Genomic DNA, 21,974 nt, shown 5'->3' on the forward strand with positions numbered 1-21,974 from the left:
GTATCTTTTACACCCTTTCTGAGGACCCCTCTTGGGTCCATTGTTTAATCCTCCCAGAATTATTTACTGTTTGCCCTGACAAAATATTTGAAAGGATTTAATAACTTTATAATCAAGAATTGGTTGCTGATATTCAGAGCCTGACAGCAATTTTTATGTCAAGGCCTTCTCCCCCAAGCTATTATGAACCTGGAGACAAAGAAGACATTCTCATTTTTTTTTAAAGACTTTTTAAAAGTAATCTCTATACCCAGGAGCTGGAACTCACAATCCTGTGATCAAGAGTCACAAGCTCTATCAACTGAGCAAGCCAGGCACCCTGAAAGAAGACATTCTTTTTTTTTTTTTTTAAGTTTATTTATTTATTTTGAGAGAGACGGAGAGAGCGAGCAGGGGAGGGATAGAGAGAGAGGGAGAGAAGAGAATCCCAAGCAGGCTCCATGCTGTCAGTACAGAGCCCCAGATGGGGCTTGAACTAACAAACCATGAGACCATGACCTGAGCCAAAACCAAGAGTCAGACGCTTAACCAACCGAGCCACCCAGCCGCCCAAAGAAGATACTCTTATAGCTAGATGGGTGTGTCAGTACTTAGATATCATTTAGGGGACAATCCAATTCTTTGAGGAATTAATAGCTGTTCTTGTTTTAGAAATCTAGTCTTTACAAGACCAGAGCTGTGGTTCAGAACTATTCAAAGACTACCAATCCCTTTTGCCAATCCCCAAACCTACCCTATCTCAAAAGTCTTGTAAGTGTAAAACTTCCGACTTTAAGGGAACAAAAATCCTAGTAAGAGAAGCTTTTATTCTTTCTCAGTGCCTTTAAGATGTAAATGTCCAATGTTCTCCAAGGTCTTCTCTAGGAAATTCTATCTGGTCCATCCCTTTAAAATGCAAATTTCAGAAGCGCCTGGGTGGCTCAGCCGGTTAAGCAGTTAAGCAGTTAAGCGTCCAACTTTCCGCTCAGGTCATGATCTCACGGTTTGTGAGTTCAAGCCCTGCATCGCGCTCTGAGCCTGCGGCCTGCTCTGGATTCTCTGTCTCCCTCTCTCTCTGACCCTCCCCCACTTACACTCTGTGTGTGTGTCTCTCTCAAAAATAAACAAACATTAAAAAAATTTTTTTTAAATGCAAATTTAAATGCAAATGCTGAAAACTCAGAGCCTGGAGCAGGCATCAGATTCTGTGTCTCCCTCTCTCTCTGCCCGTCCGTCCCCAACTCGCATTGTCTGTCTCTGTCTCTCAAAAATAAAAAAAAAAAAATTCTTAAAAAATTTTTTTTAAAAGAAAAAAGGAAAAAACAAAAGGAGGAGAGGTTATTTGGAACTCGACTTGCCAAAGAGAAATACAAATCTTAGGTGTCTTCATAAATACTAGAAAAATCTTTAGCTATCTAGACTGATAACCTTATCCCGCCTACCAGCAAAACAACTTGGATCTAACTTTTAGAATTAGTAAACTCCGTACCTATTTCACAGCAATACTTTAAAACCTGAAGCTATAAGGGCTCTCTGTCTATATGTTCACGTGTACCTGTATTTACATGCTGTAATTCTGTGCTATTTTCTACTTCTAGATAGTATTGCTAAAATTAATTTGTAAGAGCTCTGTTCAGTTGGTTTGAGGGCAAGCACTTGTAAGGATTGGGCATTCTAGGATTCTCAAACACTAATCCAAACATATTACAAGTTCACATGGTCTGAAAAGAAATATTCGATATAAAAGCTAGTTTAAGGTTGATGGCTTAATTAAAACAGATATGTCTTTACAGTTAAAGCACTACATATAAAACGTATTCTCCTTGAGTTTACTAGCCAAGTAAGTTCATGTTGTCTCTTATAAGATCTGTCAACAAAAATGAATAGCTTAGGATAATGGCTGACTTTGTCTCATGTTTAATACAGCTTTTACAGGTAATCTAAAAATAGTTACCAGGGCACCTGACTCACTCAGTTGGTAGAACATGCGACTGATCTCAGGGTCAAGTTCAAACCCCACACTGGGCATAGAGCTTACTTAAAAATAATCATAGTTATTAAAGACAAGTAAATTAAACAACATAAAAGTTTATAAATGAGCTTTTCTATGATATTTATGTCTACTTATAGAGTTTTCCCATTTTTTTTTTTTTGGTAAGCTAAAACCTTAAAGTTTTGCTGAGTTAGGTTAAATGATGAGTTAAGCTAAAATCTTTAAAAATCTAGATCATTTCTGGAAGTAGAAGTGATGAAGGAGCATAAGGCAAGCGGACACCCTACAAACTATCTCCCCCCACCCCCATCCCTAGGTGGGATATGTTTTATATTCCTCAGGCACTCCTTGCTGCTCAAGAACAAAGCAAAGGACAGAAAACAAATGGTTAAACTGACAGTCTCCGTCAGTTTACAAATATCTTAGTAAATTACAAGAAAAAGGCAATCTTATCAATAGCCTAAGCTCCATGAACTCCCTCCTGGTCTTAATGATAATGCTTTCCTAGAGGGAAAAAACCACCTTAGCTTGATAACAGCTAGGCCTCCAGTAATTATCTTTAGCATATGGAAAATCCCTTTAAAAAACCTCCTCTTGACTTAATCTCTCCTAACTCCACAGTACATAACCCCAGTGCAACTCCTTCTGCCCAGGGGTCCTGTCCCATGCTTTATTTAATAAAATCACCTTTTTGCACAGAAGCCGTCTTCAAGAATTCTTTCTTGGCCGTCAGCTCTGAACCCCACCATCACTCCAAAACCCCACCAGGAAGATCCTAGGCTCTCCTCATACTAGAAAACTATCAAATCACCCTAAATACTCAGAAATTGACCTGAAGACTAGCAGACGAAGTCCACAACTAAAGGTAGAGAAGAGCCACATCAAAGAAGGTAGGAAGTGCGGATATAAGGTTTGGGAGAGACATGAATCCAGGCCACTACGGTGGGGAAGGAGCTGTGGTCACGGAGAAGGACAAGAGATAGAGTAACACGTGGGAACAGACTAACCCAAACATATTACAAGTTCACATGGTCTGAAAAAAAATATTCGAGATAAAAGCTAGTTTAAGGTTGATGGCTTAATTAAAACAGACCTGTCTTTACAATTACATGGGGAGAGCGTGGGGAAAACGAATCCCCACAGCAACTGGCCTGGACAGTGAGAGGGGCTGAATTTCATGAGTTCTCGCAACCAGGCTTAAAGCCTGGAGTTCTAAAGGTCAGCAGGCTTGGCTCCGACAGAGCCCCAAGGCACTGGGCCTGCTCTTAGACCCAAGGCAGGGTAAACAGCCTGAGGACATACAGTGATTTGAAGAGTGCCTGGGGCACACAGTGCTGAGGTTAGTTGCTCCTCTGAGACTCCTCCCAGAGAGGCAGCTAACAGAGACCCCTCTGGGGGTACAAAGGAACTGGCAGGAGGCTTTCCCTCCCCTGTCCCTCAGCATAAACACAGAACCATGTCCAAGAACCAGCCCAGCAGACACTGGCCACCTAACCTGCTGACAAGGCTGGAACTGCCCCTCCCGGTCATGCTTGCCTCAGACCCAGCAAGGCGGGCCCCCAGAAGACCAGCCCAAACCCGGGCCCACAGCACCTATCTTCTGACCTGGAAGTTTGGCAGGGCCTTGGTTCCAGCGGCAGTGGCTCATTTCACAAGCAGACCGCAGCACTAGTTAAAGCACACCACATTCAGGCCAGAGACTAAACACTGCCCACAACAGGCAAAGAAAGGCTCTGCAGAGGTCTGAAGGATAAAGCAGTCAGAACACAACAGCGAAGTGCGAGCAGCACACATTGGAAAAACTCCCTGAAGCAGCAGGCCCTGGGTAACAGGGGACACTATGCTGTAGGGCACTGCACGACCTCTTCTGCAGAAGGCCAATACCCTCAAGATCAAGAGACATAGCGGACTTTCCTAATACAGAGAAATAGGCACAGAGACTTAGACAAAATGAAAAGACAGAGGCATCTGTCCCAAATGACAGGACAAGGCCATGGACAGAGATCTAAGTGAAACATATGTAAGTAATATGCCTGACAAAGAGTTTAAAGCAATGATCATAAAAATACTCTCTAGACTTTCAGATAGAGTAATGGAAAGTAACCATGCTGAACAACAACAAAAATTATGCAAAACGAGAACAGACTTAGGGAACTCAGTGACTCCATTAAACATAAATGCATTTGCATTATAGGATTCCCACAAGAAGAAAAAAGAAAAAAAGGGGTAGAAAATTTATTTTCAGAGATAATATCTGAAAAGTTCTCTAATCTGAGGAAGGAAACATATCCAGATCCAGGAGGCACAGGAAACCCCTAACAAAATCAACAAAGGGAGATCCAGACCAACACATATTATATTAAAATGGCAAAACACTAATAAAGAAAAAATTTTAAAGCAGCAAATAAAATAAAATAAAATCAGCAAAACAAAAGAAGAGAGTTACATATAAGGGAAACTCCATAAGGCTATTGGGATTTTTCAGCAGAAACTTTCCAAGCCACAAAGGAGTGGCATGATATATTTAAATTTCTGAATGGGAAAAATATGCAACCAAGAATACTCTATCCAGTAAGGCTATCACTCAGAATAGAGAGAGAAAGAGTTTCTCAAACAAAACAAGAAAACAGGTAATAAAATGGCAATAAATACATATCTATCATAATTACTTTGAATGTGAATGGACTAAATGCTTCAATCAAAAGACACAGGGTGACAGAATGAATAAAAAAAAAAAAAAAGACTCCTCTGTTTGCTACCTACAAAAGACTCATTTTAGGCCTAAAGACATCCACACATCAAAAGTGAGGGGATAGAGAAACATTTCTTATGAAAATAGATGTCAAAAGAAAGCTGGAGTAGTAACACTTATGTTGGACAAACTAAACCTTAAAAACAAAGACTGTAAAAAGTAAAGACTATAACAAGAGACAAAGAAGAACATGAAGTAATAATAATAATAATGACAATCCAACAAGATCTAACAATTGTAAATATTTATGCACCCAACATGGAGGCACCCAAATATATAAAACAGTTAATAACAAACATAAAAGAACTAATTGATAATAACACAATAATAGTAGGTGATTTTAATACCCACTTATATGAATAAGTCATCTAAACAGAAAACCAAACAAGGAAACAATGGCTTTCAATGACACACTGGAACAGATGGATTTAGCAGACATATCCAGAACATTCCAACCTAAAACAGCAAAATACATTCTTTTCAAGTACACATGGAACATTCTCCAGAACAGATCACATATTAAGCCACAATAATAAGCCTCAACAAATTCAAAAAGACTGAAGTCATACCGTGCATCTTTTCTGACCACAAGGCTATGATACTAGAAGTTAACCACAAGAAAAAACCTGGAAAGATCACAAATTCATGGGGGTTAAATAACATGGTACTAAACAGTGAATGGGTCAATCAGGAAATAAAAGAGGAAAATTTAAAAGTACACAAAACCAAGTTAAAATGAAAACACAATGGCTTAAAACCTTTGGGATAGGGCTCCTGAAGTGGCTCATTTAGGTAAGTGGCTGACTTCGGTTCAGGTCATGATCTGGCAGTTCATAAGTTTGAGCCCCACATCAGGCTCTACACTGACCGCTCAGAGCTTGGAGCCTGCTTCAGAATCTGTGTTTCCTTCTCTCTCTCTGCCCCTCCCCCAAATGTGCACGTGTGCAAGCTCTCTCAAAAATAAACCTTAAAAGAAAACGTAAAAAAATAAATAAAACCTTTGGGACGTAGCAAAGCAGTTCTAAGAAGGAAGGTTTTTTGTTTTTTTTTAAGTTTATTTTTAAGACAGAGAGTGAGTGAGCAAGCTCAGGGGAGGGGCAGAGAGAGAGAGCAAAAAAGAATTCCAAGCAGGCTCTGTGCTGACAGCACAGAGCCCCCATGCAGGGCTCAATCTCACAAACCATGAGATCACAACCTGAGCTGAAATCAAGAGTCAGACGCTTAACCAACTGAGCCACCCAGGTACCCAAAGAAGAAAGTTTATTGCAGTACAGGCCTACCTCAAGAAGCAAGAAAAATCTCAAGTAAACAACCTACCCTTACATCTAAAGGAGCTAGAAAAAGAACAAATGAAGCCTAAAGCCAGCAGGAAGAATGAAAATAATAAATATTACAGCAGAAATAAACGATATAGAAACCATATTTATATATATATATGTGTGTGTATATATGTATTGTGTGTGTACATGCATATATATACATATATATGTATATATATAAAATAAATCAATGAAACTAGGAGCTGGTTCTTTGAAACAATTAATAAAACTGATAAACCTCTAGCTAGACTTATCAAAAAAAGAAAGGAACCAAATAAATCAAATTACAAATGAGAGAGAAAAAAATAACAACCAACATGACAGAAATATAAACAATTGTAAGAGAATATTATGAAAAACTATATGCCAACAAATTGGACAACCTAGGAAAAAATGAATACCTAGAAACTTGTAAGTTACCGAAACTGAAACAGGAAGAAATAGAAAACCTGAACAGACTAATACAAGAAACTGAATCAGTAATAAAAAAATCTCCCAATAAACAAAAGTCCAGGACCAGACGGCTTTACAGGTGAATTCTACCAAACATTTAAAAAAGAGTTAATACCTATTCTTCTCAAACTGTTCAAAAAAAAAAGGGAAGGAAAACTCCAAATTCATTCTATGAGGCCAGCACTACCCTGATAGCAAAACCAGATACAGACACCACACACACACACACACACACACACACACACACACACACACACAAGACAGAGAGAGAGAGAGAGAGAGAGAGAGAGAGAGAGACAACGAACTATAGGCCAACATCTCTAATGAACACCAATGCAAAAATCCTCAACAAAAATACTAGCGAACTGAATCCAACAATACATTAAAAAAAATCATTCACCAGGATCAAGTAAGATTCATTCTTGATTTGCAAGGGTAGTTCAATATTCACAAATCAATCAACATGATACATCACATCAATATGAGAAAGGATGAGAATACAATCATTTCAATAGATGCAGAAAAAGCATTTGACAAAGTACAACATCTATTCATGATAAAAACTCTCAACAAAGTAGCTGTAGAGGGAACACACCTCAACATAATAAAGGTCATACAGGTCATACATGAAAAGCCCACAGCTACAATCATCCTTAATTAGGAAAAACTGAGAACTTTTCCCCTAAGATCAGGAACAAGATAAGGATATCCATCCCACTCCTTTTATTCAACTTAGTACTGGAAGTCCTAGCCACAGCAATTAGATAACAAAAAGGAAAAAACAGCATCCAAATCGATAAGGAAGAAGTAAAATGTTCACTATTTGCAGATGACATGATACTCTATACAGAAAACCCTAAAAGACTCCATCAAAACATTGCTGGAACTAATACATGAATTCTGTAAAGTCTGGGGATACAAAATCAATCTACAGAAATCTACTGCATTTCTATACAACAACAATGAAGCAGCAGAAAGAAAAATTAAGAAAACAATTCCATATACAATTGCAGCAACAATAATATGATACCTAGGAATAAACTTAACTAGAGAAGTGAAAGACCCGTATTCTAAAAACTATAAAGAAATTTGAAAAGGACACAAAGAAACGAAAAGACATCCCATGCTCATGGACTGGAAGAAAAAAATATTGTTATAATATCAGTACTACCCAAAGTAATCTACACATTCAATGCAATCCCTATCAAAATACGAAGAACATTTTTCACAAAACTAGAACTAACAATCCTGAAATTTGTATGGAACCACAAAAGACCCCTAATAGCCAAAACAATCTTGAAAAAGAAAAGTAAAGCTGGAGGCGTCACAATTCCAGACTTCAAGTTATGTTACAAAGCTATAGTAATCAAAACAGTAGGATACTGGCACAAAAACAGACACATAGCTCAGTGGAACAGAACAGAAAATCCAGAAATGGACCCACAATTATATGGTCAACTAATCTTTGACAAAGCTGGAAAGACCATCCAATGGAAAAAAGAGTCTCTTCAACAAATGGTGTTGGGAGAACTCGACAGCAACATGCAAAAGAATGAAACAAGGCCACTTTCTTACACCAGACACAAAAATAAATTCAAAATGGATTAAGGACCTAAATGTGAGATCAGAAACCATAAAAATCCTAGATGAGAGCACAGGCAGTAACTTCTCTGACGCTCGCTGTAGCAGCTTTTTTCTAGACAGGTTCCCCAAGGCAAGGGAAACAAAAGCAAAAATAAACTATTGGCACTACATCAAAATAAAAAGCTTCTGCACAGCAAAGGAATCAGTCAACAAAACTAAAAGGCAATCTATGGAATGAGAGAAGATATTTGTGAATGACATATCTGAAAAAGGGTTAGTATACAAAATACATAAAGAACTTATAAAACTCAACAGCAAAAAACAAATAATCCAATTAAAAAATAGGCAAAAGACATGAACAGACATTTTTTTTTTTTCCAAAGAAGACATACAGATGGCCAATGGACAATGAAAAGATGCTCAGTGTCACTGATCATCAGGGAAATGGAAATCAAAACTACAATGAGATACCACCTCACACCTGTTAGAAAGGCTAGTCAACAATGCAAGAAACAAAGGTGTTGGCAAAGATGTGGAGAGAAAGGACTGCTCTTGCACAGTTGGTGGGAATGCAAACTGGTGCAGCCACTGTGGAAGACAATAGGGAGGTTCCTCAAAAAGTTAAACACAGAATTATTCTACGATCCAGTAATTAAACTATTTACCCAAAGAATACAAAAACACTAACTCAGAGGGATACATGCACCCTGATGTTTACGGAATTATTTATAATAGCAAAGATATGGAAGCAGCCCAAATGTCCATCAATTGATGAATAAAGTATAAGAAAGAATGAAAATCTTTTCAGCCATAAAAAAGAATGAAATCTTGCCATTTGCAACAACATGGGTGGAACTAGAGGGTATAATGCTAAGCGAAGTCAGTCAGAGAAAGACCAATACCATATGATTTCACTCCCTTTGGGAGGGAGAGAGAAAAACCAAGAAGCAGACTCTTAACTTCAGAGAACAAACTGATGGTTATCAGAGGGGTGGGGGGGTGAAGGATGGGTGAAGTAGGTGATGGGGGCTAAGGAGTGCACTGGTCATGAGGAGTACCTGGTGATCCACAGAACTGCTGAATCACCATACTGTACGTGAAAAATTACTGTAACGCTGTATGTTAACTAACTGGAATTAAAAACTTTTACAAGATCTAGATCATTTCCAAATAAGACAAAATACTAAAACATTAATTACTAAACATAAGTTTCTCTAATTTTGGCCTCTTACTGCAGAGAAACTAAAAGATATGTGGATGTTAATACTGCATTGGAAAATTTTAAAAGGCATACGCTTTTTAAATTTTGAAATGTATTCAATTCTAATCAATGTATGTAATTAAAGCTACTAAAAATAATCAAAATAAACAATAAATAAAAATAATAAGGAAAACATTTCTGTATGGCAGGAAAGTAGGATGTGTTTTCAGGAGAAAAAGGTCTGAGAAACGGAGATCATGTAGCTGGGGCACAGGCGTGCACAAGCGCATGCGTGGCTCTGGGGGTCCCAAACAGACCAGGTTCGGCCACTGGCCACTGAGGGAATCCAAAGGCAGAGAGACGAGGGGTGGTGGCACGAGGAATTTATTTCAGTGATGCCAAGGGCAGGAAGACAGGGGACTAGCATCTGAGAGACTATCTCCGAAGTGCTGAAAATACTCTCAGGTTTATATAAAGAAAATGTGGGCAAAGTGGGTGAGTACGTGCAGGTGGGCAGAGGGAGTCAAACTGGCCACTGTCTTGGAGTCAATCATGGGCGGGGTCTTGCTGGTTCCGGAGGGTCCTTACTGCTTGAGGGGGCAGTTTCAGTTCCCTTCACGGGACACTTTGCCCACTGGATCTTCAGCCTGAGCCAAGAGACAAGCTAGAGAGAAGAACCCAGCTAGAATTTGAGGTCAAAATGGAGTCAGCAGAAGTTCTCTTTCAATATAGTTTTTGTTAAGGGGAAAGGAAGTCGTTTTGTCCTAAAACGAGGCTGGTTGTTTAAAGAGAAAAGAAAAAACATAGGACAAAATTGGAACGTAGGGGGAAAAAAGTTGTAGGTTTGCAGAAAAAAGAATCTTTAAACAGGAATTTTCATGTGTGGTCAAGCTGGTTAAGATGAAAATAAATGTATTTTAAAAAATGAGTTTTGGGGGTGCCTCTGTGGCTCAACTGGGGTATGTGTTGGACTCTTGATTTCCACTTAGGTCATGATCTCAAGGTTTGTGAGATCAAGGCCAGTGTGGAGCATGAATCCTGCTTGAGATCGTCTCTCCCCCTCTCTCTCTGCCCCTCCCCTGCTCTCTCTCAAAATAAATAAATAAACATTAAAAAAAGGAGTTATAAGCTGGCACTAAATAAGAATTTGGTTTTCTTTCTGTTAAAAGGACAAAGTTTTCTTGGGCTTTTGATCTGATTTAGGTAAGACTAAAAACTTCTTTTAAGTATCGGGTTTCATAATCATCTGTGATCTTATTTAGGGAAGTGCTTTAAAAACCTTTTTAAGAAATATTTTTGTCTAGCTTCCTAAATGAAGTCCTTTTCACTTAGAATATTTCAAAGCACTTGCTAAATGAATTAGGTTTATTTGATATGTATATTACATGGAAAGCATTGTCAAAAAAGTAACACTAAGCCTTTATGTCCTATTTGTAAGACTGTGGCACATGTGAATAAAGTCTATTCCCCTCGCTGCCAGACTAATGTCCTTGTAACTTGGCAACCTCTGATATTTAAACAACTTTTTATTTCAGGATAAACAATCTCCCTGCGCACCTAACTTTTCACAAACAAAATTAGAATCTCATTGTCAACTCCCCTAAATTGACACTGCTGAGTTAAAGAGCGCCTACCTGAAGATATTCATGATTTATAATTCACTCCTTTTGACAGGTCCCTGTTTCCCTGATTAGGGATAGATCCATGAGGCTATGATAAAGAACTGCCCCTTAATTCTTAAAATTACTGCAAAAACCTGTTAAAACAATAGCAGCTCAACAAATATCCTTAAACTCTCTAGCCAAAGCTCTCCCTGATAATGGAATAATTCTTAATTATCTATTGGCTGACCAAAGAGGTGTCCATGCTGTGGCAAACACCACCAGCTATGCCTAGACTGACACTTCTGGGGACACTGAAACTCAATTATGTAAGATCGCTTGGCTTAAGAAGGTGACTCTTTCCAAAGGGTCTTTCTTTGACTTACTTGATTTTGATCGGTTTGGGTCTTGGGGACCACGGCTCTAAAGTGCACTCCATATACTGGGATTTATCCTGCTTATAGTAATGATAATCATCTCCCTGCTGCACTGTATTCTTTCAAAAGCTTTAAATGCATATAGGCGCTAACCACCAAGCAAATGATCTCCCTAAGACTGGAACATCTAAGGAACAAAGAAAATAATCGATTTAAGGAGCATGAAGCTGTGACCTGTGAATATCATAGAGGTTAAGACCTATGGATACCACAAAAAGGAAAAACCAAAACTTCAAGAACTTTAGAGCGGTAACTGAGAGTGATGCTAATGCCTTAAATTTTTATCACATATCTCAGCTAAGCTGACAGTCTGATCAAAAGGCGGTAATTTGTTAAAAGAAAACGGCAGGCCCAAAATGGTGCCACTTAGGTTATGAACCCAAGTCAGTAAACGGAGACCTAATTCCTAACCCAACTGCAATTTCAACCCTCCACCCCTCCCCACCCCCCGGAATATAACCTTTTATCGGCCAAGATAGAATTTCCTGGCCAATACTAGGGAATTTTCTGATAGACCCCTTCTCCCCTTAAGAGACAACCTTGCCTAAATGATTCATATCTTGCTAATAAATTCCTTTCTTCTTCTTTAATGTCCTCTGCCTTTAAAAGCCTTTCTCTTCTTCAGCTCAGTGGAGTTCCCCTCTACTTGCTAGATGTGATAAGGCCCGATTCATGAATCATTTAATAAAACCAATCAGATCTTCAAATTTACTTAGTTGAATTTTTTTTTTTTTAACACTGGGAACAGCTGTTTTCACAGTTTCTAAATAATATACTATTGGTGACTTCACAAGGTTTCTTGCCAAATTTTCTTAGTCCTATCTTGAAAGGATGCCATTTGGAGATAAAGAGAGTTCATCAAGGTCTTTTAGGATAGTGAATTCCAACTATTCCACATTGCTGTCTACATAGCACAGCCTAGAAATTGCTCCTGGCAATGAAGGACATGCCCATGATGTCAAGATTTTGATGGTAGCTTCTTCTCAGATAGAAAATAAAACAGCCAGCACAATGGACACACGTGGAAGTATGACTGTTAGGGCAAGACCTTGGGGGGCCTCAAAAGGCAGGTTAGGCAGCTAGGCTCCCCTCTGAGCCTACTGGTGACCCCTGAGTGCTTGGGGGAGGTGGGGGGGGGGCGGTGTCACAATAAAATGGTAGGAAATCAAAATACAGGGATGCAGGGGTGGGAGACAAGAGGCCGGCCAGCGAGGGCACCATTTATAAAAGCTAATGATGAGGGTGAACGTGTTCCTGAACTGTGCTAGTGGCAGCCAGAATGGAAAGAGATAGTGGGAGGAAGGGGGAAAGGGTCAGAGGAATCAAAAATGCTGGGGCTCCTGCTGGGATAGAAATGTTGGTCTCAGGATCAGAAAGTTTTATGTCGATATTAAAGCCAATGGAAAACAATGTGTTCAAGAATACTTAGCATTGCACTGGGAAACTCAGAAGTACAATATTAGTAACAAAATTCAGCCAGATTCTCTACGGCAGACTACTCAGGAATGCTGCAAAAGAATACCAACAAGGATGAGCCTTAACTAGTCCTCTGATACTTTCACACCAGAAAACCCCTGTCAAAGGAATTTAGTAACAGGATTCTACTACAGACTGACAACTGGATGCATTACATTTTTACCTCAAGTCCGTCTCAGCGAGAATGCTGAATTTCCAACACGCTGTTCATTAGAAGAGCTGTCCTGTTTCCTATTTGACCCCATGAGTACAGTTATGCAAATGTGGACAAAGGGGCGGAGGTCTGGAATTAACAATTTTGCCTTAGCTTACCTTTCATTTTCTTTTAATTGAGGGGAAGTTCACGAAACACAAAATCAACCATTCTGAAGTGAATAATTCGGTAGCGTTCAGTATTCACAAGGCTGCGTAACTACCATTTCTGTTTATTCCCCAAACCCCGTCATTTTTAAAAAGGAACAATAATACCGCTCTTAGTGTATCTGATAACTTTACCAACATGAGGATAGCATACATAACTATTAAAAATAAATCTGTGGTCACACTAAGCCTTTAACCAACCATATACTACACACACACACACACACACACACACAGTGTTGTCTCCATCGTAATTCATTTTCTGCATTTAATATGTTGTGAAACTACAAGAGTTTTATTCTAAAAATAGTCTCCCTGTAGTTTCACAACATATTAAATGCAGAAAATGAATTACCCTTATTATTCTTCTAATACCTTTGACACAGATCTTATGCACAGATGCCTCATTCTCCTTTATCTAGGTACCAGAAAAGTTCTAAACTTCTTTAAAAAAAAAACAAAGGCGAAAAGAGACTTCAATGTGCCATACCTGATTGGGATGGCTGGCCGCTTCCTTCCCAAATCAGCTTCAAAGAGGAAGCCTTCCACGGCAATAAATAAAAACTGTGCAAATGTCACAATGTTCCCACATCCTGGATGCTTCCTGTGTAGTAAATGACAAAAAGGTAAATAAGGTACGAAAAGCTGAGATAAAGGGCACCAACACTTGTTATACTGATAGTTCAGAATAACAGGGAGGCCTGACTTCCATCACCCACTGTGCTTTATCTCCGGTTTCACAGCCCGTGGATCACACACAACCATCAACCGAGCTCACAGAGAAGAGTGTCAAGGTTTCTTATTTCACTCTTCCTTGGTTGTAGCAGGCCTCGAGTAAGAAGCACTCTGATGCATTCATTCTTAGGACCACGATACAACTCTCCTGGTAAGCTGGAGGAAGTGCTCGTATGTGGGATCCTCAGTGAAGCACAAGGACTTTAGGCAGGATCCCAGTCAGCTTGAGCAGCAAATTCCAGCACAGAAATACACCGAGGTCTCCGGGAACGTTCACGTAGCCTCCTGACCAGGAACCACGGAGACTACCAGTAATGGAAGACATGCACCCGCTTTGGTGACAGGGCCACCACCTTAGATAAGGTCCCCAAGGGACAACTGGTTCTTGGGGCGGAGAGATTCATACTCTTTTTCTAAGTCTCAAGCACAGATATGCATACAGCACATGAACCGGTATCTAATGCATCTGTGGTGGGGTGATCAGGAAGAAAATGTCTACAGACAAAGGATCTCTGGCCAGAGTAAGGAGAGATAAGGAGCAAAACGAAGAAAAGACTGAAGAACACTCCTATCATCTACCGTTCCCCACAACTCTTAACACAGATCTATCAGGTACTCGACAGATGGTGAAACTGAATCGAACCTCTTCAGGGATCCATGCAAGGGTTGAGCAATCTTCCACAGTGACTGTTACAGGGAACATATTTATAAGACAGAAAAAAAAAAAAATCCTTCTGACCTCCCTCTTGAAACACTCTGCAAAAACTGGTCACTTAAAAGGCCTGTGGTTTTGAGTCTGTCTTCTATTAGGTTCTGCTCAGTCACTGGAAGAAGTACAAAGCGAACCGTTGTCTTTGTTTCTGTGAAGCTTCCAGATTTCTCATATGACCAGTATTTTTCAGGCTTCATATTCTGTGTTCTCATCTTGACCAAGGACATTTATTTACCAGAGGCTAGTGAGTAGAGGGATTCTTGTATTGCAAATGTACTATCACACTGAAAATAATGCTATTTAGGGGTGCCTGGGTGGCTCAGTCAGTTGAGCGGCCGACTTCATCTCGGGTCATGATCTCACAGTCTGTGAGTTCGAGCCCCGCGTCGGGCTCTGTGCTGACAGCTCAGAGCCCGGGGCCTGTTTCAGATTCTGTGTCTCCCTCTCTCTCTGACCCTCCCCCGTTCATGCTCTGTCTCTCTCTGTCTCAAAAATAAGTAAATGTTAAAAAAAATTAAAAAATTAAAAAAAAATAATGCTATTTATTAAAAACAACCCCAATTCTCTCTTGGTGGTGTTAAGATTAAACTGCAGTGCCAAGTAGACAAGCTCTTAAATATGCCCATCAGGCGTAAAAGGGACAACTCAACATGAGCCTCTCCCGTGCAGAGCTCTGCTTACCATCTGGAACAGAACCCCTGTTCCTCTTCGGTCTCTACTGCCTGTGGAGCTGTCCCTGAAAATGACTGCTTTATGTTCAACCATCTCTTTTAGCATTTACGTTCAAGGGACAGGGATAAACGCGGCACAAAACCATAAATAATCACGTAAGACACCTACCTCCCTTGAAGAGCTAATTAGAACCATTAGCCGACATAGGGGTGACGGGAGAAGGTACTTCAGCTCTAGATAGTTCCTGGCACGGTTCTTGTTCAACTCAGGCTAGGCTGCTCTTTATTTTTTTAAACATTTATTTATTTTTGAGACAGAGAGAGACAGAGCATGAACGGGGGAGGGGCAGAGAGAGAGGGAGACACAGAATCGGAAACAGGCTCCAGGCTCTGAGCCATCAGCCCAGAGCCCAACGTGGGGCTCGAACTCACGGACCGCGAGATCGTGACCTGGCTGAAGTCGGATGCTTAACCGACTGCGCCACCCAGTCGCCCCTAGGCTGCTCTTTAAAACCCCATGTGCGTGAGAAGCCTCACCGCTTCCCACCCCCGCCCCAGGTCCACTCAGACTGCTGTGGGGTAGGGCCCTGGAACCCAAACTTTTCAAAGCTTTCCACTTGATTCTGGTGGGCAGCCAGAGCTGAGAACCACTAGTGTAGGTCTAGGGAGAGGGCAGAAGATGTGGGGGAGGTGTGTGTGTGTGTGTGTGTGTGTGTGTGTGTGTGTACCCACCCATGTAAGATGTGCGGGTAATTCTCATATGCTCTCACAGAGTTGAGAACCACTGTAGTCCACGGTGGTTAAAAGAACACAATGGCTGGGGCGCTGGGTGGCTCAGTTGGTTAAGCGTCGGACTTCGGCTCAGGTCATGATCTCACAGTTTGTGAGTTCAAGCCCCGCATCGGGCTCTGTGCTGACAGCTCAGAGCCTGCAGCCTGCTTTGGATTCTGTGCCTCCCTCTCTCTCTCTCTGCCCCTCCCCTGCTCAGGCTCTGTCTCTGTCTCTCTAAGATAAATTAAAAAAAAAAAAAAAGGGAAAAAAAAAAAGCACACAATGACATGTAGGATCCAGGTCTCTACCACTTACTGTGTGAGAGTAGAAGTTTATTCCCTTAAGTCTTGTTTCCTTATTTTTAAAATGGGAACAGTATTAGTTCCTATCTCACCTCACTAGTTTATTGTAGACAAGCCAGTCCCTGAAAAGTACTTAATAGCGTGCCACAGAGGCAGAAAGGCCCTAGGATCTCGCACACTGAAGGCCTTCAATCAAAGTATAGTTAACTCTTCTAAAAAGGCATTTATCTTGACCAATTTTTCTCACTTATAAAAATGCAAGTGATACAGTTTTCAGTTTGTAGCGAGGATCCAATGAGAGAATATATATCAAGCGCCAAACACAAGACTTCGCCCAAAAGGGGCTCATCAAGCTTCCTCGCTTCCTCCTGTTTCCTTTTTGCCAACAGATTAGGTCATTTCCATTAAAGAACAATTACGGAGGGGTGCCTGGGTGGCTCCTTTGGTTAAGCCCTCGACTTCAGCTCAGGTCACCATCTTGTGGTTCGTGGGTCTGAGCCCTGCCTCAGGCTCTCTGCCGTCAGCACAAAGCCCGCTTCTGATCCTGTCTCCCCCTCTGCCCTTCCCCCTTTCCCACTCTCTCTCAAAATAAATAAATAAACATTAAAAAACAAAAGGACAATTATGAAGAACCTATTATGTGTCAAATATGGTGCTAGGGAGCTCCCAATGTGAAGACCTGATCCCTGAGCCCTTAAGGATGTGACAATGTACTGAGGAAGCCAAACATGGAATCTGAAAACAGTAAGCACCTGATGCCACACAGAGAAGGTCAGAGGACCGCCCGTGTCCAATTCGTCTTCGCGCCCCTACTCTCTGGGCACAGCATCTGGCCTTCACTCAAGTTGCTGAAGGGGAGGGTGCCTCCCTTTAAGCAAATAGGACCTAAAATAGTAGTACTGTATGAAAGATAAAAAGAAACCATTTATTTCAAAAAATGATTCACAAGTGTATTCCTCACAGGACCTTTGAAAAGGCATAATGATTTTTAATTTTATCTTTATTTTACAGAGGTAGTTATTATTACGCCCATTTCATTGCTGAGGGCACTGAGAGCCACGTGGCACTGACTCAGGTAAGTCTCCCAGAGCCACATGGCACATAAATGATGTGTGCAGACTCCCTTATATTATTGTTTACAATTCAGTGGTTTCTCGTATATTTAAAACTGTGCAGCGATTACCATTTTAGGGCATTTCCAAAAGAAACCCCATATCCTCCCCTATCCCTTGACAACCCTATTCTACTTCGTCTCTATCTCCATAGGATTTTTAAATCTCCCTAATGTACTCACATAATTAATTTTTTTTAAAAAATCAACAGCTTTTCGGGAACACACCACTGCCAGTGGAACTATTTGTCTTAACTTGAATAATTCATTTTTTTTTTTCATTTTAAAACTTCAGCATTAAAAACTTGGATCCTTTTCCCTAAATCACTTGTTCTCTTGGACTTTATTCCTTCGAAATTATAATCACCAACTGCAAACAGTTTCTCTTACTTTGAATTCTCTTTGGCAAGAATTCAAATTTTGACTTCAAAGATGAGCAACCCCGAAGGGAAAGAAATCTATGCCTTTCGTATTTCTTATTCTAGATTTAGGAAACTTCCTTACTCGAGTCAACGTTACGCACTTGATCGTAAAATCACATGGAAAAAAGAAAATGTTTCAGATTGTTCTCCCGACGTAAGGCACGCAATACCTTGCCTGGCTAGTTAGCTGATGTGGGCGCATCCTGTTTCCAAGCTGTTTCAGGAGGGAGATGAAGGCACCCATTCATTACTTCACATCTGTTCTGTACACTGCATGGAGCTTTTTATTTTAGTATAGGTCCCAATTATAGATATAAAAATCAGAAAGAAAAACCTAAATTTATTTTCCAACTTGGGGAAGATGGATAAAGACGCGTGCTTCTGCCTACAGGTCACTCTAGCTTTTCATGTGTATTTAAGTGTTCTAGTTGCCTCTTTATTAGGGCACATAATGGTTCCAAGGACGCCATAGGAGAAGCAGAGTTCCTGCTCTATAAAAATTTATGAGCTTTCCACCGTGATGTCCCAAGATAAAGTCAAAAGTGATGAGGAGGCCAAATCTACAAAGAACCATAAAGGCCATCTGGTTCAACCAGCTCTCATTTTATTGATCTTTGGCATGGTAAGTCGTGAGTTGCCCAAGCAAATCAGGAAAAAGCTGCTACTCAGCCTGATGTATGCCACCCACCACATTAACAAATGTACCCCTCACAGCTTTATGAAAACCCACTGCTGTACTGCAAAGAGCCAGATTTATAAAAAAGGAGGATTTGTTTATAAATTATTCAGACTGTTCTACATAGAAGCTCCTACAATTCACAGAAGCATTAGATTTATCCACGGCTTTTCATGAGCAGCTCATAAAGCAAGGTTTACCTGTACTGAAAGTTTAGAAGGGGAAGGTCGGTGTGCTTCAGGCGCTTTGCACGTGCATCTCATTCAATCCTTCAAAAAAAACCCTGTGGGTCTGGCAGAGCGACCACCAGCCTTTTGAAGTTCAAAGAGCAGACTCAGGAGATGAAGTAATTTAGCCAAGAACTCACACTTAGTCAAGAGGACCTTCAGTTGCTACGTACTCTGAAGTCACACAGCCTTTGGTAGGATTTAACTTAATGACATATTCAACACAACTATTACACTATTATTCTCTGACTTTCATTTCCATGGCTGGCCTGATTTTATCATCTTAATATTTTTAAGTCAATTTCTTTTTTTTTTTTTTTTTTTTTAACGTTTATTTATTTTTGGGACAGAGAGAGACAGAGCATGAACGGGGGAGGGGCAGAGAGAGGGGGAGGCACAGAATTGGAAACAGGCTCCAGGCTCTGAGCCATCAGCCCAGAGCCTGACGCGGGGCTCGAACTCACGGACCGCGAGATCGTGACCTGGCTGAAGTCGGACGCTTAACCGACTGCGCCACCCAGGCGCCCCCCCCCTTTTTTTTTTTTTTAATTTTTTTAAGTCAATTTCCGAAGTGATCTTACTTTGAAGTTTGTAAGACTAACAACCGGCTACATTTTTTCTTTCCATTTTTAAACCTCTCTCCACCTACTCCCCAAAGAAGTGACAGATCTTTATCAACACTTTCTGCATAAAATTTCAAGCTCTTTAACAGCAAAAATTAACCCACACCGTAAGTAAACTGATTGCTTCAGAATGACGTATCAATGGGATCATGAAAATAAAATACATTTCCAGTAGCCTCCACGTGAGAAACTGACCAAAATTCTGTGGGACGCTCAAGTTCAAAAATAACAGAGGGGCTGCAGACGGTACTAGACTAGAGTTTAGGTATCCTGGATTCTAGTTCTGGTTCTGCCACTTAAATTTACAGTAAAAGACCATCTACCTTCTTGGGACCTGTCTCACTTTCAGTAAAAGAGATTATAATTTCTGACCTATTTGGTACACAAGATTGTTCGGATGATCAGTAGAGATGTCCAGATTCAGAAATATGGCCACAGATACTATTTTATTTTACAGGCAGAAAAGGGAGACCCCAGGACCAAGACTTGAGATTTTTTAATGCTGAGCCTTTTCTAGTCTACCTGTTATCTTTTCTGTAACAACAGTTTCCATCCACTGAACTTTACCCACTACTCAGTATCGAGTGCCACCTCAATAAAGCCAACCTGGTTTCCTTTTGGGAACGTGTCATAATCATTCTGAAAGTTACGCTTCCAAATGCATGCTTCTCAATTTAAAGACTGTAACATCTTAGAGCTGGAATTCCTCTCTCCGGTCAAGGGGACGGGCTCTCTGAATAAAAATCCACTCTACTACATCGCTGGGAGGTATGCTGGGTCGAGTGCTCCCAGCCATCTCTAAAGCCAATAAAACAAACGTTTTGGGGAGCCACATTAAAGAAACTTTCTTTGCAGCGAGTACAAACTCAGACTGCTTTAGAAGTCAAAAAGCTTTGCCCAAGTCAAACGCGTGGCATTAACGGAATCGACAAGAGGTGGAAGAAACCTGGGTTCTGTCACGAGCTTCCTGCCGACCTTGGACCCGTCACGAGAAAAACTGCAGGCTTCGGTCCCCAGTGCGTGAGGACGGCACCCGGGGCGCTCCCCTCCGAGGGATGCTGTGAAGCTGGTGGACGGGACAGCGGGCAGCGCGCGGGACCACGGGGCAGCCGACTCCGCTGGCCGTGCTACCCGGGCCCCCGCGCGCCGCCAGCGGGGGTGCGGCCCGCGAAGGTCACTTACCGGGCCAGGAGCTCTAGGAAGATCACGTTACTGCAGCAGCCTGCGAACACCAGGCCCACCGCGAACGCCGGGCGCATGACCGGTGCCGGGGAAGGAGAGCGAGCGCGCACAGGCAGGCGCCCGCTTATACCGCCACCCTAAGAAGCCCGGCTACTGCGTTCGCCGCGGCACAGAACATCCCCACCGCCCTGCAGCGCTGCTCTCCTCCGAGGCCACCACCGACGCTGCCGGCCGAGGAGCTGTAGTTCGCAGTCGGCTCCGGCCCCATTCATCCGAGGGGGTGTCCCGGTCCCGGCCAGACTACACATCCCAGGATGCCGCGCGTCCTTACGCCTGGCTGACGGTCCCGCCTCAAGGTTCTTCCGCCAGAGAAGAGAGCGGGAGGAGACGCCCGTCATGCCCAGCGCGGTAGGAGGACGCGGGGCTTGCTGGGAAGTGAAGTTCCAATGCTGTCAACGTGGTTTCTCGCCAGGCCTCCCAGGCTCAGGAAGGGATTCGACCATCGCTGTAACAACAAACTCAAAGCTGATGGCACTAGAACTACAGACCTGTGATTAATTGATTGTCAGAAGCGTTACCACCTGAAACAATTCTCCTGAATTGAGTGAAAGTAGAAATCCCTGTGAACTTGTCTACGAATAGAAACTTGGCTGAGCCCCTAATCATCTCCGCTATCCCAGGCAACTTTGAGCCTGAGTCTCATCCTAGCTAAAGATGGGAACGGTAATGCCTATCTTACCTGGTTGTTGTGAGGCGCCACAATCACATCACCTGTGGATCTTGTTTAAATGCAGACTATGATTCCCTAGAACTGTGGTGTTTCCTGAGATTCTGCGTTTCTAGTATGTTCCCAGGTCACGCTGATGCTACTGGTCTGTGGACCACGCTTGGAAGAACAGACACCCATAAAACAGATGACTCTGGAGACCCCTCTATCCCACCCCTCCCATTGGTTCAGGGACTTTCTGCCAGCCAACCTGTCTTTAGTCTCCTCCTTCCTCATAGCTTGTGATTGTTCTCAAACTTATTTTTGTTGTTCATTTTGCCATCAGATATCTTTAAAGAGTAATCTAAATGCATAGTTGCTGCTTTTGACTCCGATCAAAGCGAGATTATTGACAGTAGTCTCATTGAGACCTCTCTAATAACCTCCTAATTGTCAAAGCCATGCACCACGGGCTTAGTTTACTTGACGTTGCAGTGGCTTTTGACAATGAAAACTCCATCTTCTTGACATTCTCTTGTCCATCTGCTTATAAGACATGGGTCTCCTGTTTCTCTTGCTACTTCTCTGACTTATGTCTTTCAGTTTTGTTTGCAGGCTTTTCCTCCTCTGCCCCAAGTCTTCCGAAATTCCATGATGTGTCCCTCTTCTGGTAGCGCTAAA

General features: G+C 41.6%; 1 protein-coding gene across 5 annotated transcripts in view; it reads right to left on the minus strand.

Annotated features, from left to right (window-relative positions):
* SLC35B4 (solute carrier family 35 member B4) overlaps positions 1-20,907 on the minus strand; it is a 40,406-nt gene extending 19,499 nt beyond the window's left edge. The window contains exons 1-2 of one of the 5 annotated variants that reach the window (XM_045052777.1): positions 20,588-20,906; positions 13,646-13,759 (exon numbers count right to left, since the gene is read on the minus strand). In XM_045052777.1, coding sequence (XP_044908712.1) covers positions 13,646-13,759; positions 20,588-20,664 — 191 coding nt within the window. In that variant the 5' untranslated portion in view covers positions 20,665-20,906. Of the gene's footprint in view, positions 1-13,645; positions 13,760-20,587 lie in introns of all 5 variants that reach the window. The other 4 variants (XM_045052778.1, XM_011280550.4, XR_006594592.1 and 1 more) reach the window with 4 other exon arrangements.
* Between the last annotated feature and the right edge of the window lie 1,067 nt (positions 20,908-21,974).

The sequence above is a fragment of the Felis catus genome, chromosome A2, assembly GCF_018350175.1.
Source record: "Felis catus isolate Fca126 chromosome A2, F.catus_Fca126_mat1.0, whole genome shotgun sequence".
NCBI classification, from domain to species: domain Eukaryota; kingdom Metazoa; phylum Chordata; class Mammalia; order Carnivora; family Felidae; genus Felis; species Felis catus.